The sequence below is a fragment of the Hemiscyllium ocellatum genome, chromosome 13, assembly GCF_020745735.1.
Source record: "Hemiscyllium ocellatum isolate sHemOce1 chromosome 13, sHemOce1.pat.X.cur, whole genome shotgun sequence".
NCBI lineage: Eukaryota > Metazoa > Chordata > Chondrichthyes > Orectolobiformes > Hemiscylliidae > Hemiscyllium > Hemiscyllium ocellatum.
Genome location: NC_083413.1, coordinates 35883026 through 35903845, shown reverse-complemented (window position 1 = coordinate 35903845; position 20820 = coordinate 35883026). Strand labels below are relative to the sequence as shown.

At 38.7% G+C, this 20820-nt stretch overlaps 1 protein-coding gene across 2 annotated transcripts in view; it reads left to right on the top strand.

Moving 5' to 3' along the window:
- Positions 1–20820, top strand: part of mcf2l2 (MCF.2 cell line derived transforming sequence-like 2) — a 237069-nt gene that overhangs the window by 202396 nt on the left and 13853 nt on the right. For both annotated transcript variants that reach the window (XM_060834750.1, XM_060834749.1), the window contains 2 exons: positions 3857–3937; positions 19560–19678. In XM_060834750.1, coding sequence (XP_060690733.1) covers positions 3857–3937; positions 19560–19678 — 200 coding nt within the window. The remainder of the gene's footprint in view (positions 1–3856; positions 3938–19559; positions 19679–20820) is intronic.

Below are 20820 nucleotides of genomic sequence, written 5' to 3'. Positions count from 1 at the left end.
TTTTCTATTTAGACGGAGATAAAGAAGAATTTCTTCTCTCAGAGAGTCATTAGCTTTTGAAATGCACTTCCACAAAAATCAGTGGAGGTTGGGTCATTGAATGTATTCAAGACTGATTTATAGAAACTTTTGATATATCAAGAAGTCAATTGTTTTGGGGAACAGACAGAAAAATGGAGTTAATACCACAACCAGGTTAATCGTGATCTTATTGTTTGATACGGGTGGTTCTATAGGAAAAATCATTTGTTCATGCTTCTATTTCATGTGCAATAATCATATAAAAGATGCTGTGTCATTTATTCATAGCCTGGCCTGATTCATCCAAAAACATGTTAATAATCAAGTTATCATGCGGATCAAAGCTTTACATCTACCATCTACAAGTTCACATGGCATCAATTGACATCCTGTATTTTACCCCTATTTTATATAAACAGGACTGTTGCTTCATTCTGCTAAATATGAGATTGATGCTCTCCATCTTTACCTCCAAGCACACTGTCCAAGGATTAACTTGCCAGGAATCCTCCTTGACCAGTGTGAAAAATGACATTCATAAATTGTTATGTATCATTCCTTAAGAAGGTTTAGCTGGTGTTGATGAACCTTATTCCCTGGTGAATATACCTCAGCTCGATCTAAGATTTATTTAAAATGGCCTTGCAGCTACAAAAGCAGGTCAGAGGCTAGGAATACTGCAGCGAGTAACTCACCTCTTGATTCCTCAAAGCCTATCAACCACCTACAACCTGTGACCTAATACTGAAACTCATTAATATTATGTAGATGAAGTTGGAGGCTCATTTCCAGTAAGCTTTGAACTTCTTTATTGTGATGTGCATTGCAAGCGCAGTCCTCCTTGTGCTAGATTTGAACAAAATTAATTTTTTGATATATCTGGCATCAGACACTGTGACCCAGAGTTGCAATTCATTTGATTGGTGAATGAGGTATCAATTCAGCAAAGTAGGTGTAAACATAAACATAAACAATTGTTATGTAAATATAAAGAACAATTATGTCTGTCCTCGGTGAAGGTTTTCACAATTCTAGGATAAAATACATTTTCCAGATGATACTTTGACCTTTTCCTCACTGAAGTGTTTCTTTTAAGTAGTAATGGTTCAATAATATTAGGGGTCATTGCAAGAACTCAAAAGAGAATTCTTAAGAGTAGATCATATATTTCTGATTATGTGGCTAACTTTAAAGTATTTGCTTTTTCAGCTCTTTGCTTACAAAAAGATGCCCTCTACAACTAATCAATGTCTTAGCTAAAACTTTTCTAAGGAATAATGATCAAGCACAATGCATTGAATTTTGTTCAATTATCTTTCTTAGATCCAGGTCACATGTCAGACGACATCCCTAATTACATTAATTGAATCAGTGTTGGCTCATTTATTTTAGGAAATAAAGAATAAATTGATGAGTTATGTAGGTATTATCCTGGGCTGTTTTTAATATATTTTCATACCTCTGCAACAGGATCACTATCTGGGCCAGATGTTAAAGCTAAGCGATATGAAATAAAGAGTGACCCAACTCCATTGGGTTTTGAAGGTACAGCTGCATTTGATGTGGGGAAGTGCATGCTGCAATGTAGTTTTTTTTAAACAGAAGAGTTTGTATGCTCATATTTCAGGGGAAGTTCTTGATTTCATTTTGCATTGTAACTATGTATGACTTGACCATAGCATGTTTGCGATTATGCTTCAGTGTTTGTGATTGTGTGCCAAGATTTGTGACTATGTTCATTAAGTGTTCATAGTAGTGTTTCAAACTACGTTTTTAAAATAGAAAATGTATAGTCTATAATTCATAGATTTGATGTATGATGCTTCATGCAGTCAGATAGATAAAGCAAATTCATAACTGTTCGCAATAAAATGTTGGAGCCCAATCCACAACTCACAACTCTACTCCCAACATATTCCATATTTATCTGTTTTCAGCCAAATCTCATGTAAATCTTTGTGCATTTTTTTTGAGTAACCTTGGAGCTGCATTGTCAGTGTAGGATTACAAGACATTTTGTAAACTGTTTTCTCAATTGGAAAAGCAATGTAAAACATTACAAAAAAGAGTCAATGTAAGGGACGTATATTAATGATGAAGTATGATATTCAAATCACATATACATTACAATTAACCAAGTAATGCTGCCATATCAATTTGAGGAATAACTTTACACCTACCTTTTAGAATATCTGGGTTTCTCAGTGGCCTTTCCATTTTCTTTACAAACTCTTGTTTTTAATGGGTTTTCAAATGCTGCATCAAATGGTCTGCACAATTAAGTCCACTTTTTGACTCCCAGTTTAAATGGGTATTCTGGTCTTAGTAGGCATGATGTCCTTTTTGTAGACTAGGCATTCACATCAAGCCCAAATATCAGAGGAAAGTGATACATGGTCTGGTATGTGAAGGAAGATTAATTTTCTTTTATATTGCCATTTGTGTTCTAAATGTACTGCACCCTGAAATAAGTCCACAGAGGCCAGTATCCCATCACCGACTCACCCGTTATTTACATGTGCATTGTATTTGACACTGGTCTGGCTTCTTCAGAGCCAGCTCTCAGAGTGAACAGAATCTCTGATGCTCCTGTTTATATCTGTGAGTGAGGGCTCCCTGATTGGACCAGGTTAACAGTCCCAATCAGGGAACTCATATTTTATGAAGTCAACCTGGCTGACCTCACAGCAATCACAACACATCACAAACTCTTACATGTAAAAGTTAAATGCTTTGCATTCATTTTTAGTCCCTTGATAATTCCTGAATCTTTTCAACTGCATTCCAGCAACAGAAATGTTTGGTGGGTCAAATCTATCGGGACTCTTGTTCAGCTCCTAAATGGTTACTTCATAGTTGTATCACCAAAAATTCAGGAACATGCTTCTTTTTTGTTTGGGAACTCATGACCAAACTGAGGCTGAGGAAGGGAAAAGAATAAGTTAGAAATCAAATAGGAGGTAAAGCCAGAAATATTTATCAATATATGTACAGAACTAATGAGAGGAAAATGACCTCAGTAATCCAATAAGAGATTTGCATTTAGTATAATGACTGATATTATTTCAGATTATCTACTTCCTTAAGTAATAGCCTATAAGTGAAGCACAATGGAGTCAAGGTCATGTTATTGAAGGTGCAAACTTCACATGTGGTTTTACTGTTTACTTTAATACATAATGTTTGCAGAACAGAATGTAATTTTTTGTTTTGTCTTCTTGTACAGCATACAAATTTTTAAAATTAATTTAGTCTTAATGTCAATGTTACTATGCAACATATATTTTCTGTCAAGACCAGGATAGAACCTATTCACAGCCTCAAGAAATAATCACATTCTTTCCTCTAACGTTTTAATGCTTTAAATGTACTATTATTTTGCTAATGTGTGCAAGAACCCTTTCAATATCTCTCTCCATAAGTGATATATTATAGCAGCTTTCCTGTGCCAATGAATGTGATTTCATGATCTTCTTTGAGCTAATTATCTTATAACATCTAGAACCAATTATAAACTGTACTTCTTATGATCATGTGTACTGGTTGAATGATTAGAAATACAAATAAGTTGTTTGTCATAAAACAAATTAAATTCACACACACACACACACACACACACACATATGTATATATGCATTTTGTTCTAAATGTTTTATTTATGAGCACAAAGTTGATAAAAATTAGTATGTACAACATGAGAGATTTGTACCACACAGCAAAATTATATAAATGATGTGCTTTTTTGTGGTAAGGTTAGAGTTTACTCATTGTTCTTACTTTTCCTACATTAATTCATGATAAACTTTACACTAATAAAAACAACTTCCTTTTACAGAGTCATTGCCAGATACTTTCATGATTGCAAGCAAGCGCCACAGTACCACCAGTTACGTAAAAAGGTCAATTTCACAGACAGGTATGGCAGATCAATGGGTTTTATTTTTGATTAGTCATTTAATATTTTCAAAACTGAAAATATTGATTTGGGAAGAATAATTCAAGTATTTTTAGCTTTTTTTCTATGCTTTGAATGTTGCCTATTCCATGCACACGTAGGATTAATAATCCAGTGGCTCATGGGTGCATCTGGTGAAAGTTTTTACATCAGACATCAAATTTACAACAAAAAAAACTGCAGATGCTGGAAATGTGAAAGAAAAACAAAACTTTCTGGAAAATCTCAAAAGATCTGGCAGTATCTGTGGAGAGAAATCAGAGTTGACATTTCAGGTCCAATGAACCTTCTTCAGAACTGATGGTAGCTAGGAAACTGATGTTTTTTTAAACTGAAGATGGGAAGGGGTCGGAGTAAACTTTAGATGGAAATAGAGCCCAAAGAGAGAGAAAAACAGTTGGAAACCAATTTCCTAATGTGTTCACAGTGTCAGTTAGTAGCAAATATTGAAGAGAAGGTCCAAACAAAAAAAGGGTGATTTTTATTTTGTGCCCTCAATTGCAAAACATAAAAACTGGCAACATTTTGATGGGTGGCTGTCATCAACGTGCAGCCATTGAGTTGTGACTGCTCAATAAGTATTGCAAGGCAGCATTCCTGTCAGTTAGTGCAGGCATTTGGCTGGTTCCTACACTAAGTCATGCAGGAATGGCATGGGAAGCATGGAGTAGTAATAGTAATTAAAAAGGACCAGCAATCCAGAACACAGGGGACTTGGATTTGAATCTCACCATGGCATGTGGAGAAATTTGAATTCAATAAAAAATACTTTGGAATAAAAGGCTGGCCATATAACTGCTGTCAATTATTGTCAAAGACTCACCTGATTCACTAATGTCCTTTCAGAAAGAAAATCTGCCACTGTAACCTGATCTGGCCTTTATGTCACTCCAGACCCCTATAGCAATGTGGTTGGTTCTTAATTGCCTCTGTTCAATTAGGGGTGGGCAATAAATGCTGGCCTAGCGAGTGATGCATACATTGTGAATTTAAAAGACTGGAATGTACACACTACCATTGTTTTTCAAGTCATAAAGAGCATACCTTGTGTTATGCCACAAGTAGACTCATTAAGGTACAGGTGATCAGGCAGATACAATACCTGACTAGTTTGGGTCCAAACTCATTGTTTGCCAATTGTTAAAATGGACATTATTAATCCAGTGAGTACTCCAGAGGAGAGGGAAGCTGTTTCCTACAAACTGTCAACATATTTTGAGACTGGTTGTTCCAGATGCCTCAAAAAGCATGTATTCTTGTTAACTGCATTTTAAAGAGGGCGATCTTAAATGCCATAAAGGTTTGCTAGTACAGTAGTAAATTAATTATACCATATTCAGTTATCTTCTGCATGTAGTCTTAGTGTTTCAAATTCTGACTACATGCTAACAGTTACCCTTCTTATTAGTGTTTCTTCCCTAACACTCTCAACTGCTTATCCCTGCCACAAATCCTTCTATCTACTTTGCCTAGTTAATATATATTGTTATTAAATTACATTCATTATAAACTCCATGTTGATAAATTGGTGCATCTAAGTGGCATTTAAATTTACCAATCTGCTTAGAGTGCCTGAGTGTGTGAAAGATTGCAGAAAGGAAAAATAGGCACCTCGTAGGCATTTAATGGTCAAGCATGAAACCAGCTTTAGGAAAATGGAAGATTCAGGTCAGAGGACTTATACTTGTTTGGACTACCCTCAAATATTGAATTGATTTGAACAAAGCACAAGCTTCACAAATGGCCTAACTGGCATTCCTTCAAAGAAGCAATGCAGGCTATAACTGACCAGTTAATTATTTAAGGTACACATGCATGAATCTTCAGTAAGTTGCAGCAGAAACTGGATGCTGCTGTTCACTGCATCTAACATGCCAGGGTTCACCAGGGCAGGGAAAGTACAGATCAACAATCCCGCTCACCTCTTGATAAAAAGCAAGTACAAATTATCAGAAGACTGTCATTTTGAACTGAGTATGCTGGCTTCAAAGCTCTCTGTTGCAGGCAAGCAGAAGTGAGGTGAGGATAGCATGAAAAACCAGTCCTGGCTGCCTTAGGACATTGCCTCAGCTCATGAAGTGAAGAATTGGTATTGGATAGGAGATGAGCTTGACACTACACAAGTGGTGGGGGAGTGAGTGGGCAATCAGGACTTATTAAATATCATTCTCGCCTCATTCCTGACTTCAAGGGGGACAGAAGAGCAGGTGGTGATACTGTCAATCACAGGGGGCAACCCTTCTTCAAAAGAAAGATCACAGCTGCCAATGACTGTGAGACTTTGGGACCAGTGACAATGATGGACAAGGAACAGTTGATCCCCACCATTTCAGGCGGGCATGGGAGAGGAAAGTAGGGCAAGGAGACAATGGATTGCATGCCTTCCACACAGGAGGGCTCAGAAGGATGTAGCTAGAAATAACAAACATTCAGTAACATGGGAAACTGCAGCTGTCCAAGCAGATGATCCGACAGATCTGTGACCTCATCAGAAAATCTCAAGTTTTGCAGAACTGGAGTGCTTACCCTGCTGACAGTGTGAAAGACATTGTGGCCTTGAATGTCCTTACTTCCAAGGATCAGCTGAAGATCTGAGGGGCATCTTGCAAACCACAGCACAGCGTTGCCTCACAAAAGTTACTGATGCATTCTTTGCCAGATCTGCACAGTACAGTCAATTGCAAGCAGACAGGCCTAGCAGGGCCAGAAGGCATTTTTATGGGAATACAGGGTGACGGGGAAAGGGCAGGAAAGCAAATGTGAGGAATATTGGATCATCTATGATCCAGTTAAATGGCAAAGCAGGGTCAAGGGTCCTAACAATCTACTCCTGTTCTTATTGCTTGTCATCTTATGGGTTTCGCTGCTATCACTGAATTTCCCCATCTTCGATAACACAGCGATGAGCCAGTGAGACCAATCAACAGGAAGGGTTTCTACTCTCTCAACATCAAAATGGTCTGTGACCAAAACGAGATTGTCTTCCATGTCTATACTTGCTTTGTGAGAAGCTGCTATGACTCAAACATCCTCTGCCAGTCTGCATTTCCTCAGATCTTCATTCTCCAATGTGAGTGCATAGGTCTTAAAATATTATGGATATCATTTGAAGACATAGCTACTGGTTTGTCGACAGAAGCTCAACAGACAGGCAATTCAAACAAGGCCATCAGCTCACTAGGACCACCATTGAGCAGACGGTCAGATGTTTGAAGAGGTGGATTCGATGCCTTGTCTGTTTGAATGTCATCATCCAATATCCTCCTGTCAGATCCCAGCCATTGACAGAATAAAACTATTTTTTTGACTACATGGGGCTCAGTAACAAATCATCTGCTTTTTGTACATATATTAATGTTTTGGACTTCAATGTAGGAAGACCAGATGGGCTGGAGTTATTTTCCTTGGAATAAAGGAGGATGAAAGGAAATTTAATTGAGGTCTACAAGGTGTTAAGTGGCCTGAACAGAACAGATGGGAATGATCTCTTTCCCTTAGCAGAAGGGTCAATGTCAAGGTTGGGTAGATTTAAAGTGCTCAATAGGCGGATCAAAGAGGAGATTAGGGAAGGTTTTTCACCCAAAGGGGTGGCTAGGGGTCTGGAACCTACTGCCTAATGGGTAATAGAGGTAGAAAAACTTGGCTAATTTAAAGGGCATCTGGATATGTACCTGAAGGTTCATAACACCTAGACAAGGGATCAAGTGCAAGATAAATAAGATTAGACAATGGGCAGAGTGGCCTCCTTCTATGCTATGATTTTTTTCCCACATTTTCTAACTATTCTAATTATCTGGACAGGGGAATATACAGAAATGTGGGAGAACTAGGGTAGTAACAAGATGTGAATGATTTCTTAAGCAGGCAAGCACGGATATTGTGGGTTGACTGGCATCCTTCTGCACTGTAATGATTTGATGTTAAGGCAATCTTTTCACTATGGCCTTGGTTGTAAATTTGAAGGCTTCTACACAAATATGCAAATTTCTTCTCATTACTGCTGTTCCGAGGTAGAACAATCCATCAAATGCTCCTCCACTGATACTGGCAGTGAGATGTTTAAATACTCAGGAACGAGTTAACTGAATTTCTCTTAGAAATCTTTCAGGATGTTGCCCTGCAGCTTTCACAATTTGGTTGATGTAGACATCTCTGAAATCTCCTTCAAGACTAGTACTTCATTCATTGTTTTCCACATCGAAATAAATTTAATTGTCTAGATCCCGCATGGAATGGGAAAATATTTCCTTCAAGATGCATTGTAATATTATACAGTCTTTTTAGATGCTGAACTACACTATCTTAATTTTGACCATGTATCTTGCAAGAAACTGGACAAATCTCCTTTTAGGACTGATGCTCTGCTGGTTTCCTTCAGACAATGCAAGGACTCAAGCACTCATCTGTTGCATTTTTGGAAGAAAACACCACACATTATGATTGAAATATTGACGACTTTATGCAACACTTGATTCTAGAAATTCCATAAAACATCTGCATTGGGTAACTTTACAATAACATAAATATAGAAAGATTTTCACAGACATATTCATTATCCCATGGAATAACTTGATAGCATACATAGGTGTAACCAAGATAATATATAAACCTCTTTCAAATATTATGTTGTTCACATAGAGCAAAAATAAACTAATATACCAACATTGAATTTGGAATTATATTTGACATTTGTAGATTGTAAATGACTTTGTAATAAAAAAAAATAGGCTGATGAAGTTGGATAGTTCATTTATTTGGAAAAAGTGAAGAAGTAGTATACTTGTAGCAGAAAAATGACATGGCAACTAAATGGTGTCACTACCACTATATTAGTGTGACTTCAAACTATAGTGGTCTCTCCACAGGGGAGCTGAGAACATCCATAATTCAAAACACAACCATATCACCTCAACACACAACTGAAATAATCAAAGTGTTTTTTATAACACTGTAAATCCCCCTGCTTTCAAATAAGTGAGGAAGGAAAGAGTTTCATACAAACTTCTGTTGCATGGAATCGAGACTGCTGCATGGAAGACATGAAAAATGTCAAGAAAATAGGTGTGTGTATTACACAAAAATAGCCTAATAAATCATTCTGAATGTATAGTTTCCATTATAAAAATAAAATTGATATTGCTTCAAACTGGCCAATCATATAAACAGCAGCATAGCTTGGCAGGTTTTTTTATGGGGAACTACCCAAATGGAACTGTCAAACATCTCCAAAACTGCAAGACCTAATTACATCCAAGGAACTTAGGCAGACAGTTCATTCAGCCTATTGGACCTGGTATACCAGAGTCTGATTGGGAACTCATAGAGAGAATTTAAGGAACAAATTCTGCAGTCTTAAACAAATGTCAGCAATTTAATTGGGGAGATGATGGGTAAAAACAATGACTATAGATGCTGGAAACCAGATTCTGGAGTAGAATGGTGCTGGAAAAGTACAGCAGTTGATGATGGCCTTGTGGTATTATTGCTAGGCTATTAATCCAGGGACACAGGTACTGATCTGGAGACTAAGGTTTGAATCAATTGGAATTTGAATTCAATAACAATGGAAAACTGGCATTAAGTGTCTAATGATGACAAGGAAATCATTGATGGGGAAAAACCCATCTGGTTCACTAATTTCCTTCAGGGGAGAAAATCTGCCATCCTTATCTGGTCCAGCCTACATGTGATTCCAGACCCACAGCAATGTGGTTGATTCTTAACTACCTCTGGGCCATTAGAGATGAGCAATTTCTGCTGGCTTAGCCAGTGACACCCAAATTCCATGAAGGAATAAACAAAAATAAAGTCCCTTGGCCAACATCTTCTTCACCTTCTGAGGGGAAGTGTTCTTTGCTTGGCTATGATGTGCAGCAGACAACCATAATTTTTATAGACACTAGCTACTTTACATGATAGGTGTTCTCCTAACCAATCTAGGCACCAAGAGCATGCCTTTGAAATTCTAATGGTCACTCTTTGAAGACTCTGATGCTGGTATAGACTTTGAGGCAGTGGTGTTCAACTGTTGTCCTGGGCAAGTTCATAGTAGTCTTCATTTCCTTTCATTTGCCCAGACTTTTGCCTGTCTTCTGCTCCAATATTAAAGGTTTGTAGCAGCATCTGGAAACAATGATGTGCATACTATGTGCTATGAGTCATAGATAACTTGGATATTGAGTAACTGAAATCCTTCACTGTTTTAAAATCAAACAAAATTAATGTAGTCACATGAGCGCAATGCATGATTCATTGTGCTTCATGGAACAGCTGAAAGTCAAAGTATTGTGGCCTGTCTACTCTAAAGTGCAGGTACTATTGGATCCATCCCATTTTCCCCTTGCATTACTTTGCTTCTGTCTTCTTCACCCTCTTTCAGCAATTGAGTAACATAGAATTAGTACAATCCCTGAAGGAAATTGATAAGGAAATAGATAATTGTGTTTAATTGGTAAGGGGGCTGATATGAAAAACCCACTGCAACAGAAAACAAGATAGAAGAAATAGAAATTAGAAAAAGAAATGGTTTATAAGAGTAGGTTTTGCATCACTGGTACCCTGCCTTTTTAATCTATTTAAATGTTGTTACAACAACAGAAAAACATTGCAAATGTTAGGAAAAAGCTTAACTAGTAACCGTTCCATGTTTTGAATGATATCCATTTATGAATTCATAATGCAAATGGCTCAAGTAGCCAATTATTGTCACATGACTGCAGGCCACAGGCTTTCACCTTTGTATCAGACATTAAGTGTGATTGAATATTACAGTTTGTATTATTTTAGCTGCTAATAAAACCACCAGACATCTTCAAGTAAAAGGAATTCATGTACCTAAGTTGTGGTACATTCAGTCAATACAGAATATTATTCCAGAAACAGGATATACTGGATCTATTCAGTGATTCTGGCAGAATCTTTGGACAGTGCACAGAGTTAATGTAAATATTGCTGCCCACCAACAAAAACCTGTAATACCCTGTAGAATTCATCACTGAATCTTGAAATTTGCCTTTCTGGTCAATTTATCCATCTTGAGTCAAAAATGTTCACTCAGTAAAACTATATTTGCTACAATTCAGACAACATTTTTGATGCTTTTGAAAAATGCCTTTGAATGGCATTAAAATGCTGGAAAAAAGTCATTTTTCTTTGCATTGACAATAAATAGAGAAAAGGAAAATAACTTGCATTTATACATCATGTATCAGAAATTGAGAACAGCTCAAAGTAGTCTTCATCTAAATCAGTACTTTTAAAATGTACTCACTATTAGAATTCAGGAAATGTAGAAATCAGTTTGTATATAGCAAGATCCCAGCGCAATGAGTAAGTGAACAATATAAGCATAACTTTAGTGTACTAAAGTACACTAGAGTGTTGCTTCAATCATTCTGTAACATTTATTTGGTATTTTATTTTCTGGAATATAATACATTTTTGAAAGCCATCATGCACATAGATACACAACATTTTGGCAATAGTAGCAAGGTATTGATAAACTTTATAATTCTGTTCACATGTAATCCAAAAACAATTTAATTTATTTTATTGGGACAATAGAAAAGTAATTCACCCTGCGGTAAGAGACTGACTAGTTTCTCAGGACAACACATGCACTGAACCAGTCATAGAAAATCCTTTTCATAAGTGTGGCTTATGCCATCTACTGGTAAATCACTGACACACAATAAACAAAAATATCCCTGGTTTTAATCTTGCTTGACAAGAAATAAAGTGGCGTCACTGCAGCTTAGTTTAGATGATGATACCATTCTGTCGGTGTGGTGTGTGGCAATCATTGACATATGCCATTTTGAGGACTGTGAATTAGGATGCTGCTGCAAGATGTAAAGCGATGATTATTTGCAAAACCGCTGCAGATTTTTTTTCTGAAATTGAGAAACATTCCCAAAGTGCAGTCCATTTTAACAGTGCACATCAAAATCAATGAAACGCTGAAGCCATCACAGAATCACAGACCTGTTATGGTGCAAAATGATGCCACTTGGTCCAGCATGTATGCACTGGTTCATTAGGTACTCATTACTTAGTGCTAATCTTCTGCTTTTAATCTATACCCTTGCATATTATTTTCATCTAAATAATCATCCAATACCTTTTTGAATGTCTCAGTTACTCCTTCCTCCATTACCTACCTCAATTAGACCTACCTCCATTCCTCCGGGGAATGCATTCCATACCCTAACTACTCATTGAGTGAAAATGATTTTCCTCACTTCACTGTTGCTTTTTCTGTAGATCACTTTAAACCTATGCCCTCTTATTCTTGTTCATCTTAAGAGTAGGTATAGTTTCTCCATATCTACCTCATGATACTCATGATTTTGAAGTGTCTATCAGATCTCCTACTCACATTCTTCTATCCGTGAGAGTTGTCCTATCTTCTTCAATTTATCCCCATAACTGAAATTCCTCATTCTCACAACCATTATTGCAAGCCCTTTTGCATTCCCTCCAATACTTCTATAATCTGGCACCCAGAACAATACACAATACTCTAGCTAAAAAATGTCTTGTACAGGTTCAACATCACCTCTGAGCTCTTGTATTCTCTGGTCCTATTAATAAAGCCAAGGATCTATAAGCTTTACTTATTACTCTGTCTACTTGTCCTGCTATTCTCAATGAGCTGTACTCTCTCAGCTCCTTTTGGAATTGTACCCCCTATTTTATATTGTCTTTCAATGTTCTTCCTGAAAAACATTGCATCACTACTCTGCTGTCTTGTTAAATGATGCAAATCTCTTCAAGCATGTGTAGTATTATGATTCAAAACTTTAAGCTTGCTTCAAGTGATAGGAGTGGATTTTTTTTAAGGTATACTATCTTCATTCCTTTCATTCCAATTGGGCTCTTCTTCTTGGCATGAATATCATTTATCATCTAGCCTCAACCTTAACTTTGAGGACTTCATGGTTGGCTTACTATCCTGAGGTCTGCTAGACTTCGATGTTGCATGAGCACCACTTTCTATGTGGTGCCTTATATTCACTTGAAGGTGCTTTCTTAAGTCATCGTTCTAACAGTCACAAAATATTTATGATCCTTAAACCTGACAATGTCAATGTATTGTATACTGGAAAGTGATTTATCAGAATCACTGTCTGACATCTCTCTAGCAGTCATCTTTATAGATTTGCTTTGCTTCTTCCTAGCTAAACACTGACATACAAAGTGATCTAGGTTTTTGTAGTTAGAGTACTGTTGTCCCACGTTAACATATTTTCCAAAATATGGAATATTTTGTTCCCTTTCAGGCTGGAATATATTCAGCATAATGCAAAGCGTAATATTTTGTCCCTTTGATTTATTCACATGTGGAATGTGGGCATCACTGGCTGGCCAGCATTTATTGCCCATGCCTAATTCTTCTTGAGAAGATGGTGGTGAGCTGCCTTCTTGAACTGCTGCAGTCCAATGCTGTAAGTTGACCTACAAAACCCTTAGGCAGGGAATTCAAGGACCTTGACCTAGTGACAGAAAAAAATGGCAATATATTTCCAAGTGAAAACGGTGAGTGGCTTGGAGGGGAATTTGCAGATGGTTATGTTCCCATGAATCTGCAGCCCTTGTCCTCCTAGATGGAAATGGTAATGGGTCTGGAAGATGCTGTCTAAAGATGTTTGGTGAATATCAGCAGTGCATCTCATAGATGGTACACCTACGCTACTGAGCATTGGTGGCAGAAGGAGTTGATGCTTCTGGATATGGTGCCAATCAAGCAGACTGCTTTGTTTTGAATGATGTCAAACTTCTTGAGTGTTGTTGGAGCTGCAGCCATTCAGACGAGTGTGGAGTACCCATCACACTCCTGACTTGTGCCTTGTAGATGATGAAGAACATTCCTGATGAAGAGCTTTTGCACAAAATGTCGACTCTTCTGCTCCTTGGATGCTGCTTGACCAGCTGTGATTTTCCAGCACCACACTTTGCGACCCTTGTAGATGATGGACAGGCTTTGGGAAATTAGGAAATGAGTTACTCACAGTAGTATTGCTTGCCTCTGACCTGCTCTTTTAGTGGCAAGTCCAGTTGCATTTCTAATCAGCATTTATTGACCATGCCTAATTCCTCTTGAGAAGATGGTGGTGAGCTGCCTTCTTGAACCACTGCAGTCCACATGCTGTAAGTAGCCCTACAAAGCCCTTAGGGAGGGAATTCAAGGAACTTGACCAAGTGACAGAAAAAAACAGCAATATATTTCCAAATCAACAGATGATCCCCTCAAGGCTGACTGATTACTAAACTTAGTGATCTTGGACTAAGTCCCACTATCTGCAACTGGATCCTCATTTCCTGACCCACAGGCCACAATCAGTGAAGATTGGGGACAATATTTCATCCTCACTAACACTTCGCACTGGAGCCCCCCAAGGGGTGCGTACTCAGCCCCTTACTGTGCTCACTGTATACCCATAACTGCGTCACCAATTACCAGACTAGTGCCATTTACAAGTTCGCTGATGACACCACCCGTGGTCGGTCGAATCTCAGGTGGCGACGAAACAGACTACAGACAGGAGATTGAAGACTTGGAAAAATGGTGCACTGAGAACAACCTAGCTCTCAATGCTGGCAAAACCAAGGAACTCATTGTTGACTTTCAGCGGGATGTTACTCATGCCCCCCTACACATTAACAGCACAGAGGTGGAACGAATGGAGAGTGTCAAGCTCCTAGGAGTGGTCATCCACAACAAGGTTTCTTGGGCTCTTCATGTGGACGCACTGGTTACATTACAAAGGCCCATTTACCATTCATGATCGGAAACAATTACAGAGAATGGTGAACTCAGCCTGGACAATCACAAAGGCCAACCTCCTATCTACAGGGGATCCTTGATTATCCAAACGAGATGGATGGGCATTATTTAGTTCGGATAATCGATTGTTCGGTTAATTGACTACATGCCTTTCCTCTGCCGCTCAGAGTTTTAAAAGTCTGCTCCTCGTTCAGGAGACTACAGCAACACACAGCATGCGAGACCCCGCCCCCAACACCGCCCCCTGCCTGCGCCCCCCAAATCCCTTCTAACTGCAACTTTTTGACAGGTTCCATGTTTGCCTTGTACAGGACAATGTTGGAAAGGTTATCTGGGGAAGGGGGGTGGGGGGAGCGGGGGTTAGGGTACACCCCTCTGTAAAACTCCAGGAAAAGTATGGGGAGAGAGAGAGAGAGGGCGGGAGATCGGTCATTTGAAGACAGTGCCTGTTTAATAATTGTAAACAAAAGACACGGTCCCTGTTGGAAACACGTCTTTGATGTAATGTTTCTATCGGGACCTCGAGATCTCCTTTGGATAATCCAATTTTTGGATAATTGGTGTTCGGATAATCGAGGTTCCTCTGTATAGAATCCACCTTCCAGGCCCACTGTCAAGGAAAGGCTGCCAGCATTCTCAAAGATCCACCCCACGCTAGTAATGTTTTTCTACAACCTCTACCATTGGGAAGAAGGTACAGAAACCTGAACAGACACACACACACACACACACACACACACACACACACACACACACACACACACACACCAGCTGGTTTCAAAACAGTTTCTACCCAAATGTCGTTAGAAAACTGAATGGACTCACAAACTCTTAACATTCCCCTGTACCTGTATGTTTGTTTTTGCTGCTGTTTACCTATTATTTACTTATCTATGCTATTTAACTCTGTGATCTGCCTGTATTGCTCACAAGACAAAGCTTTTCACTGTGCCTCAGTACACATGACAATAAATTCAATTCAATTCAATTCAATGGTCAATGGTAACCCCAAGGATGTTGACAGTGGGATATTCAGCGATGGTAACAGCATTTAATATCAAGGGGTAGTGATTAAATTCCTCTTATTGGAGATGGTCATTGCCTGGTATTTGTGTTATTCACCTGTTGAATATTACTTGCTATTTGTCAACTCAAGCCTGGGCATTGTTCAGTTTAGATTAGACTTACAGTGTGGAAACAGGCCCTTCGGCCCAACAAGTCCACACCGACCCGCCGAAGCACAACCCACCCATACCCCTACATTTACCCCTTACCTAACACTACGGGCAATTTAGCATGGCCAATTCACCTGACCCGCACATCTTTGGATTGTGGGAGGAAACCGGAGTACCCGGTGGAAACCCACGCAGACACGGGGAGAACGTGCAAACTCCACACAGTCAGTCGCCTGAGTCAGGAATTGAACCCGGGTCTCTGGCGCTGTGAGGCAGCAGTACTAACCACTGTGCCACCGTGCCACCCACAACCTTGTTGCATTTGACAAATGCTTCCATGGAGTTGAATAATAATATTACCGTTGATATATTACCATAGGAGAAATGCTATCCTGCCTTTCAGTGAGTTTAAGATCATGTTCACCCAATGTTGGATAGTAAACCAAATCTCCAGTACTTATTAACAGACTTCCCCTTCGGAGGCTTGCATTCTGCTTGGACATAACAATAGAATGGTCAGACACCACATGACCAAGATTCTCTTTAATATGCACTTCTCTCTCCTGCAAAATTGATAGAAAATGAAAATAAAACTACTTTCTTTTGGCATTTCTAGAGGAACAATCAAGTGAGATATTGCAGTCTTCTGTGTCACTTCTGCCACAATAGCCCTGGAGTTGTAGACTTGAAACAAGGCTTTGAAATACTGTTGGACACAAACTTCCCTATGTTTAGGAGGACTATATTCCCTCAGGCTGATCAGGTCAAGTGTACGTTGGTGACTCCAGCCTGAAAACTTTACACTTGGGTGCCACATTGCAATCACCTTGCCTGAGTAGGTCATTGAAACACTTCTAATACTCAACAACAACCTCACAACTCTCACTATGAGCTGCTCTCAGCATCCATGTTTCACCTGCTGGCTGATTTTCTCTTGTCACTCTCAGGGAACAGAACACGTCTTCTTTCACACATCTTTGCAAAAGAAACTCACAGGCAATAACTGAGAAACTTGCAGTTGCCCTGATACAGGTGCTGCACTCAGTGCAGTCCTGATACTGTCCTCACGAAATGGCTATGACAATAGTTATTGTTTGCCCATTAAATCTGACCCAGTGAGTTTAATGCCTGCCTCCTCATCACATTCATCATCCTTATTGGGTTGTGATTTCAACATCAGGTTAGTTAGTTACCTTTGCTTCCAAAATCACATCACCTCTCTACAGCTGGCACAGAAGTGTCCCTGACATTGGCTGTTAGAACAAAAATCCAGCCCCAGGTTTCTACTCATGTCTTTGACCATTATTCACTCCTCCTGCATATATTTTCACAACGCATCAACCAGTCGATTTGCCTCATTCTCATTGTCAAGATTCCCTGAATAATCCTTTGGAGGATTGGTGGGATGGTGTGTGGCACAAAATGAAGAATTCATCTAGGTTTCTGACTCCAACTAGTCTTCTTGTGGAATGTCTCAAAACAATAAAAAGAGTTTCAATGATGGTTTAATGATGAAATTTTAAATTTGGCTGTCAATGACATAAATTGTTCTTCAGCACACGCTTTGATTTTGTAAAGTGAGCAAAAGAAAAATGAAGTTTTAAACAAAGTCTCAAATGGAGACTAGGGCTCTAACCTCCTAATCCCCAGTTTCCTCTATGGATTCTCAATGTTCAGTTTCTGTGCTGTCCTTCTTCAAGTACAGTCAGAAAACAGAGGTTCCACAAGCTTTCCCACGCTTCATCAGTGACTTGTTAAATACAAATTTCTAGGAAGACAGGCAATGATGTTTATGTATTGATACACACCCATGGTTGGTGTGAGTTCATAAATATGGATTATGCTAATATGATCAGGTTATTGAATTTAAATGCAAAGAAATTCAAAGGAAGAAACTTTCACAAGTGAAGGAGTGTTCTTTATTAAATGGTATGCGTATAAATTTTCATGAAATGTTGTACATAAAATTAAGGTACATCATTATAAAAAAGAATGTGTGCATGGATAGGATATCATAAATTAAAATGAAGAAATATATTAATGTTCCAGAGGACACTGTGGAGACATTTACAATTTTCAATATATTTAAATGGCCTGACCTGAGTATAGGGGACTTCAGTAGAAGGCTGTAAGTGATTTCAAACATAAATTCTGATTTGCTTCATTTCACAAATACATGGCCTAAATAGTACAAGTTAATTTATCACTTTTAACCACCACCTGGTATGACCCAAAATTTCTTTCTTCAAAGGTTTCTTCAAATAAATAGGGCACTGGTGGGACTAAACTGGAGAACTGTGCATAGTATTGGTCACATTACTTAAGGAAGGATGGAAATACATTGGAAGCAGTACAGAGAAGTTTACCAGACCATTAACTGAAATAGGCATGTGAGGAAATATTGAACAAGCTAGGTTTATGTCCTCTAGAATTTAGAAGAGTGAGACGTGATTTGATTGGAACAATTAAGATTCTGAGGGGTCTTGACAGGATAGATATTTAGATTAGATTACTTACAGTGTGGAAACAGGCCCTTCGGCCCAACAAGTCCACACCGACCCGCCGAAGCGCAACCCACCCATACCCCTACATTCACCCCTTACCTAACACTACGGGCAATTTAGCATGGCCAATTCACCTGACCCGCACATCTTTGGACTGTGGGAGGAAACCGGAGCACCCGGAGGAAACCCACGCAGACACGGGGAGAACGTGCAAACTCCACACAGTCAGTCGCCTGAGTCGGGAATTGAACCCGGGTCTCAGGCGCTGTGAGACAGCAGTGCTAACCACTGTGCCACCATGCCGCCCATATGGAGAGGATATTTCCTCTTCAGAGAGACTCTAGAACTCAGATTCACTGTTTAAAGATCAGGAGTCACTTATTTAAAATAGAGATTAGGCAGGTTTTATTTTCTCTAAGGGGTCATGAGTCTTTGGAACTGTTCCTGAAAATGCAATGGAAGTAGAGTGCTTGAATATTTTGAATGTTACAGGTGAATAGATTCTTGTTAAGCAAGAAGATGAAACATTATCAGGGGTAGGTGGGAATTTGGATTCGAGATTACAATCAGGTCAGCAATGATCTCATTAAATGATGGAGGATCTCAAGGGGCTGAATAGCCTACTGCTGCTCAAGATTCATATGTAAGTGACCCATACCTGAGCAGATTGGTTATTTTGACATCAAGGATAGAGGACCAAATGCTTGATCGAAGAGGCAGGACTCAAGGAATGGAGGAGAGGAATGTTTAAGTGGGAATTCCAGTTCTTAGGCCTAAAAAGCTGAAGACTTTGCCACTAATAATGAGGCAAAGGCAAATAAACAATTATAATAGGCCAGGAAAGGAGAATTGCTGAGTTCTTTAAGGATGTTTAAAGTTGATATAGAAATAGAAGCTGTTTTAAGCAGATTTTTAAAAAATTATTTTTACATTGACAGAAATTATGCATATAACCTTAAAATGAGGCATTTGACTTTATCGGTTTGCGCCTCTGAACCCACTGAACCAAGCAATGCAGACAACCTAAAATGAAAAAGAAATAAACTTAAACAAAAAAGGTACAATTGAAAAGGGTAAGCAGATATTGATTAAAAAGATATATTTATTTGTAATTGCAGGTTGGTCATGTAAACCGATTCCATCATTGGATACTTCTGAGGATTTTGAAACTATTCCTTCAAGTATGGATGAACTTTCCAACTCCTCAGATATGGATGAAGAACTATCTAGTAAAGCTGTAAGCACGTTTTTGTTGAAAGTTGATCAACCAATTTTACTTTTAAATGAGCCATTTCTAGAAACAGTGTATTGTTCTGATCTCTGTCAAAATATTGTTGGATGACACTCATCATTATCAGAGCTGTTCAGGAACTTAGAAGGGATGCTGTACATGCACAATGATCAAGCTGAGGCCGGACTGGATGGCATATCATGTGTCTGTATTGGTTTTGAATATATTAATCACCTAACCTTTATTTACTACCTAGATATTGTAATGTCCCAGGCATTCTCCTGGTGTTTGTAGGAACCTTGTCAGGAAGCTGAATAAAATTCTCAAGTCTCTGAGACAGAAACAGCATATTTTCAGTATTGGCATAGTTGACCATGAGCTGAGCTCCTATACCCGTTTTCACTCTATCACTAAGGCAGCACACTTTCATCAGCATAGTGTCACCTCTCTCCACCAACAAAGCTTTACTTCTATTTAGAGTGTGCAATCAATTTATTTAAGTGGCATGTTCTCTTATTTTCTGCATGACTGCACACATGGTCGCTGAATGAGGTCACATTTTGTGCAACCTGTACAGGAACTTTTGAGTTAATGTAGGGAACTGTGATTTCAGCCCCACTCATTCCATCTGTTGCTGAAACTCTTTTCAGTGCTTTATTTTATTCCTCCAGATTCACTTATTCCAGTGCTCTTCTGCCAGCTTTTGATATTCCATAACTTTTATTGTGTGCTTTTCCTTACAATTCAATACTCTCCTTAACTTCCTTGGTTAACTGTGGTTGCTTTATCTCTCCCTGAGAATCTTTCTTCATTACTGGGATATATCTTAACTGAGAGTTGTGAATTACTTCCTAAATGTCTGCCACTGTTTTGGTTATTCTCTTGCCTGCTAATATATCCACCCAAACCACTTTAACTAACTCTCTCCTCATTTCATTGTAATTCTCTTTTTTTTTATTTAAACACAGTTGTTTCAGCATTTCTCACTCTCAGACTGAATATTAATTTCTATCAAGTTATGATCAACATTTCCTAGGGATCTTCTACCCTAAGGTGATTTATTAAACCTGCCTTCCTAACCATTACTAGATCCAGGATAGCTTATTCCTTGACTGGCTCCTCATCATGTTCCTTGAGGAAACTATCCC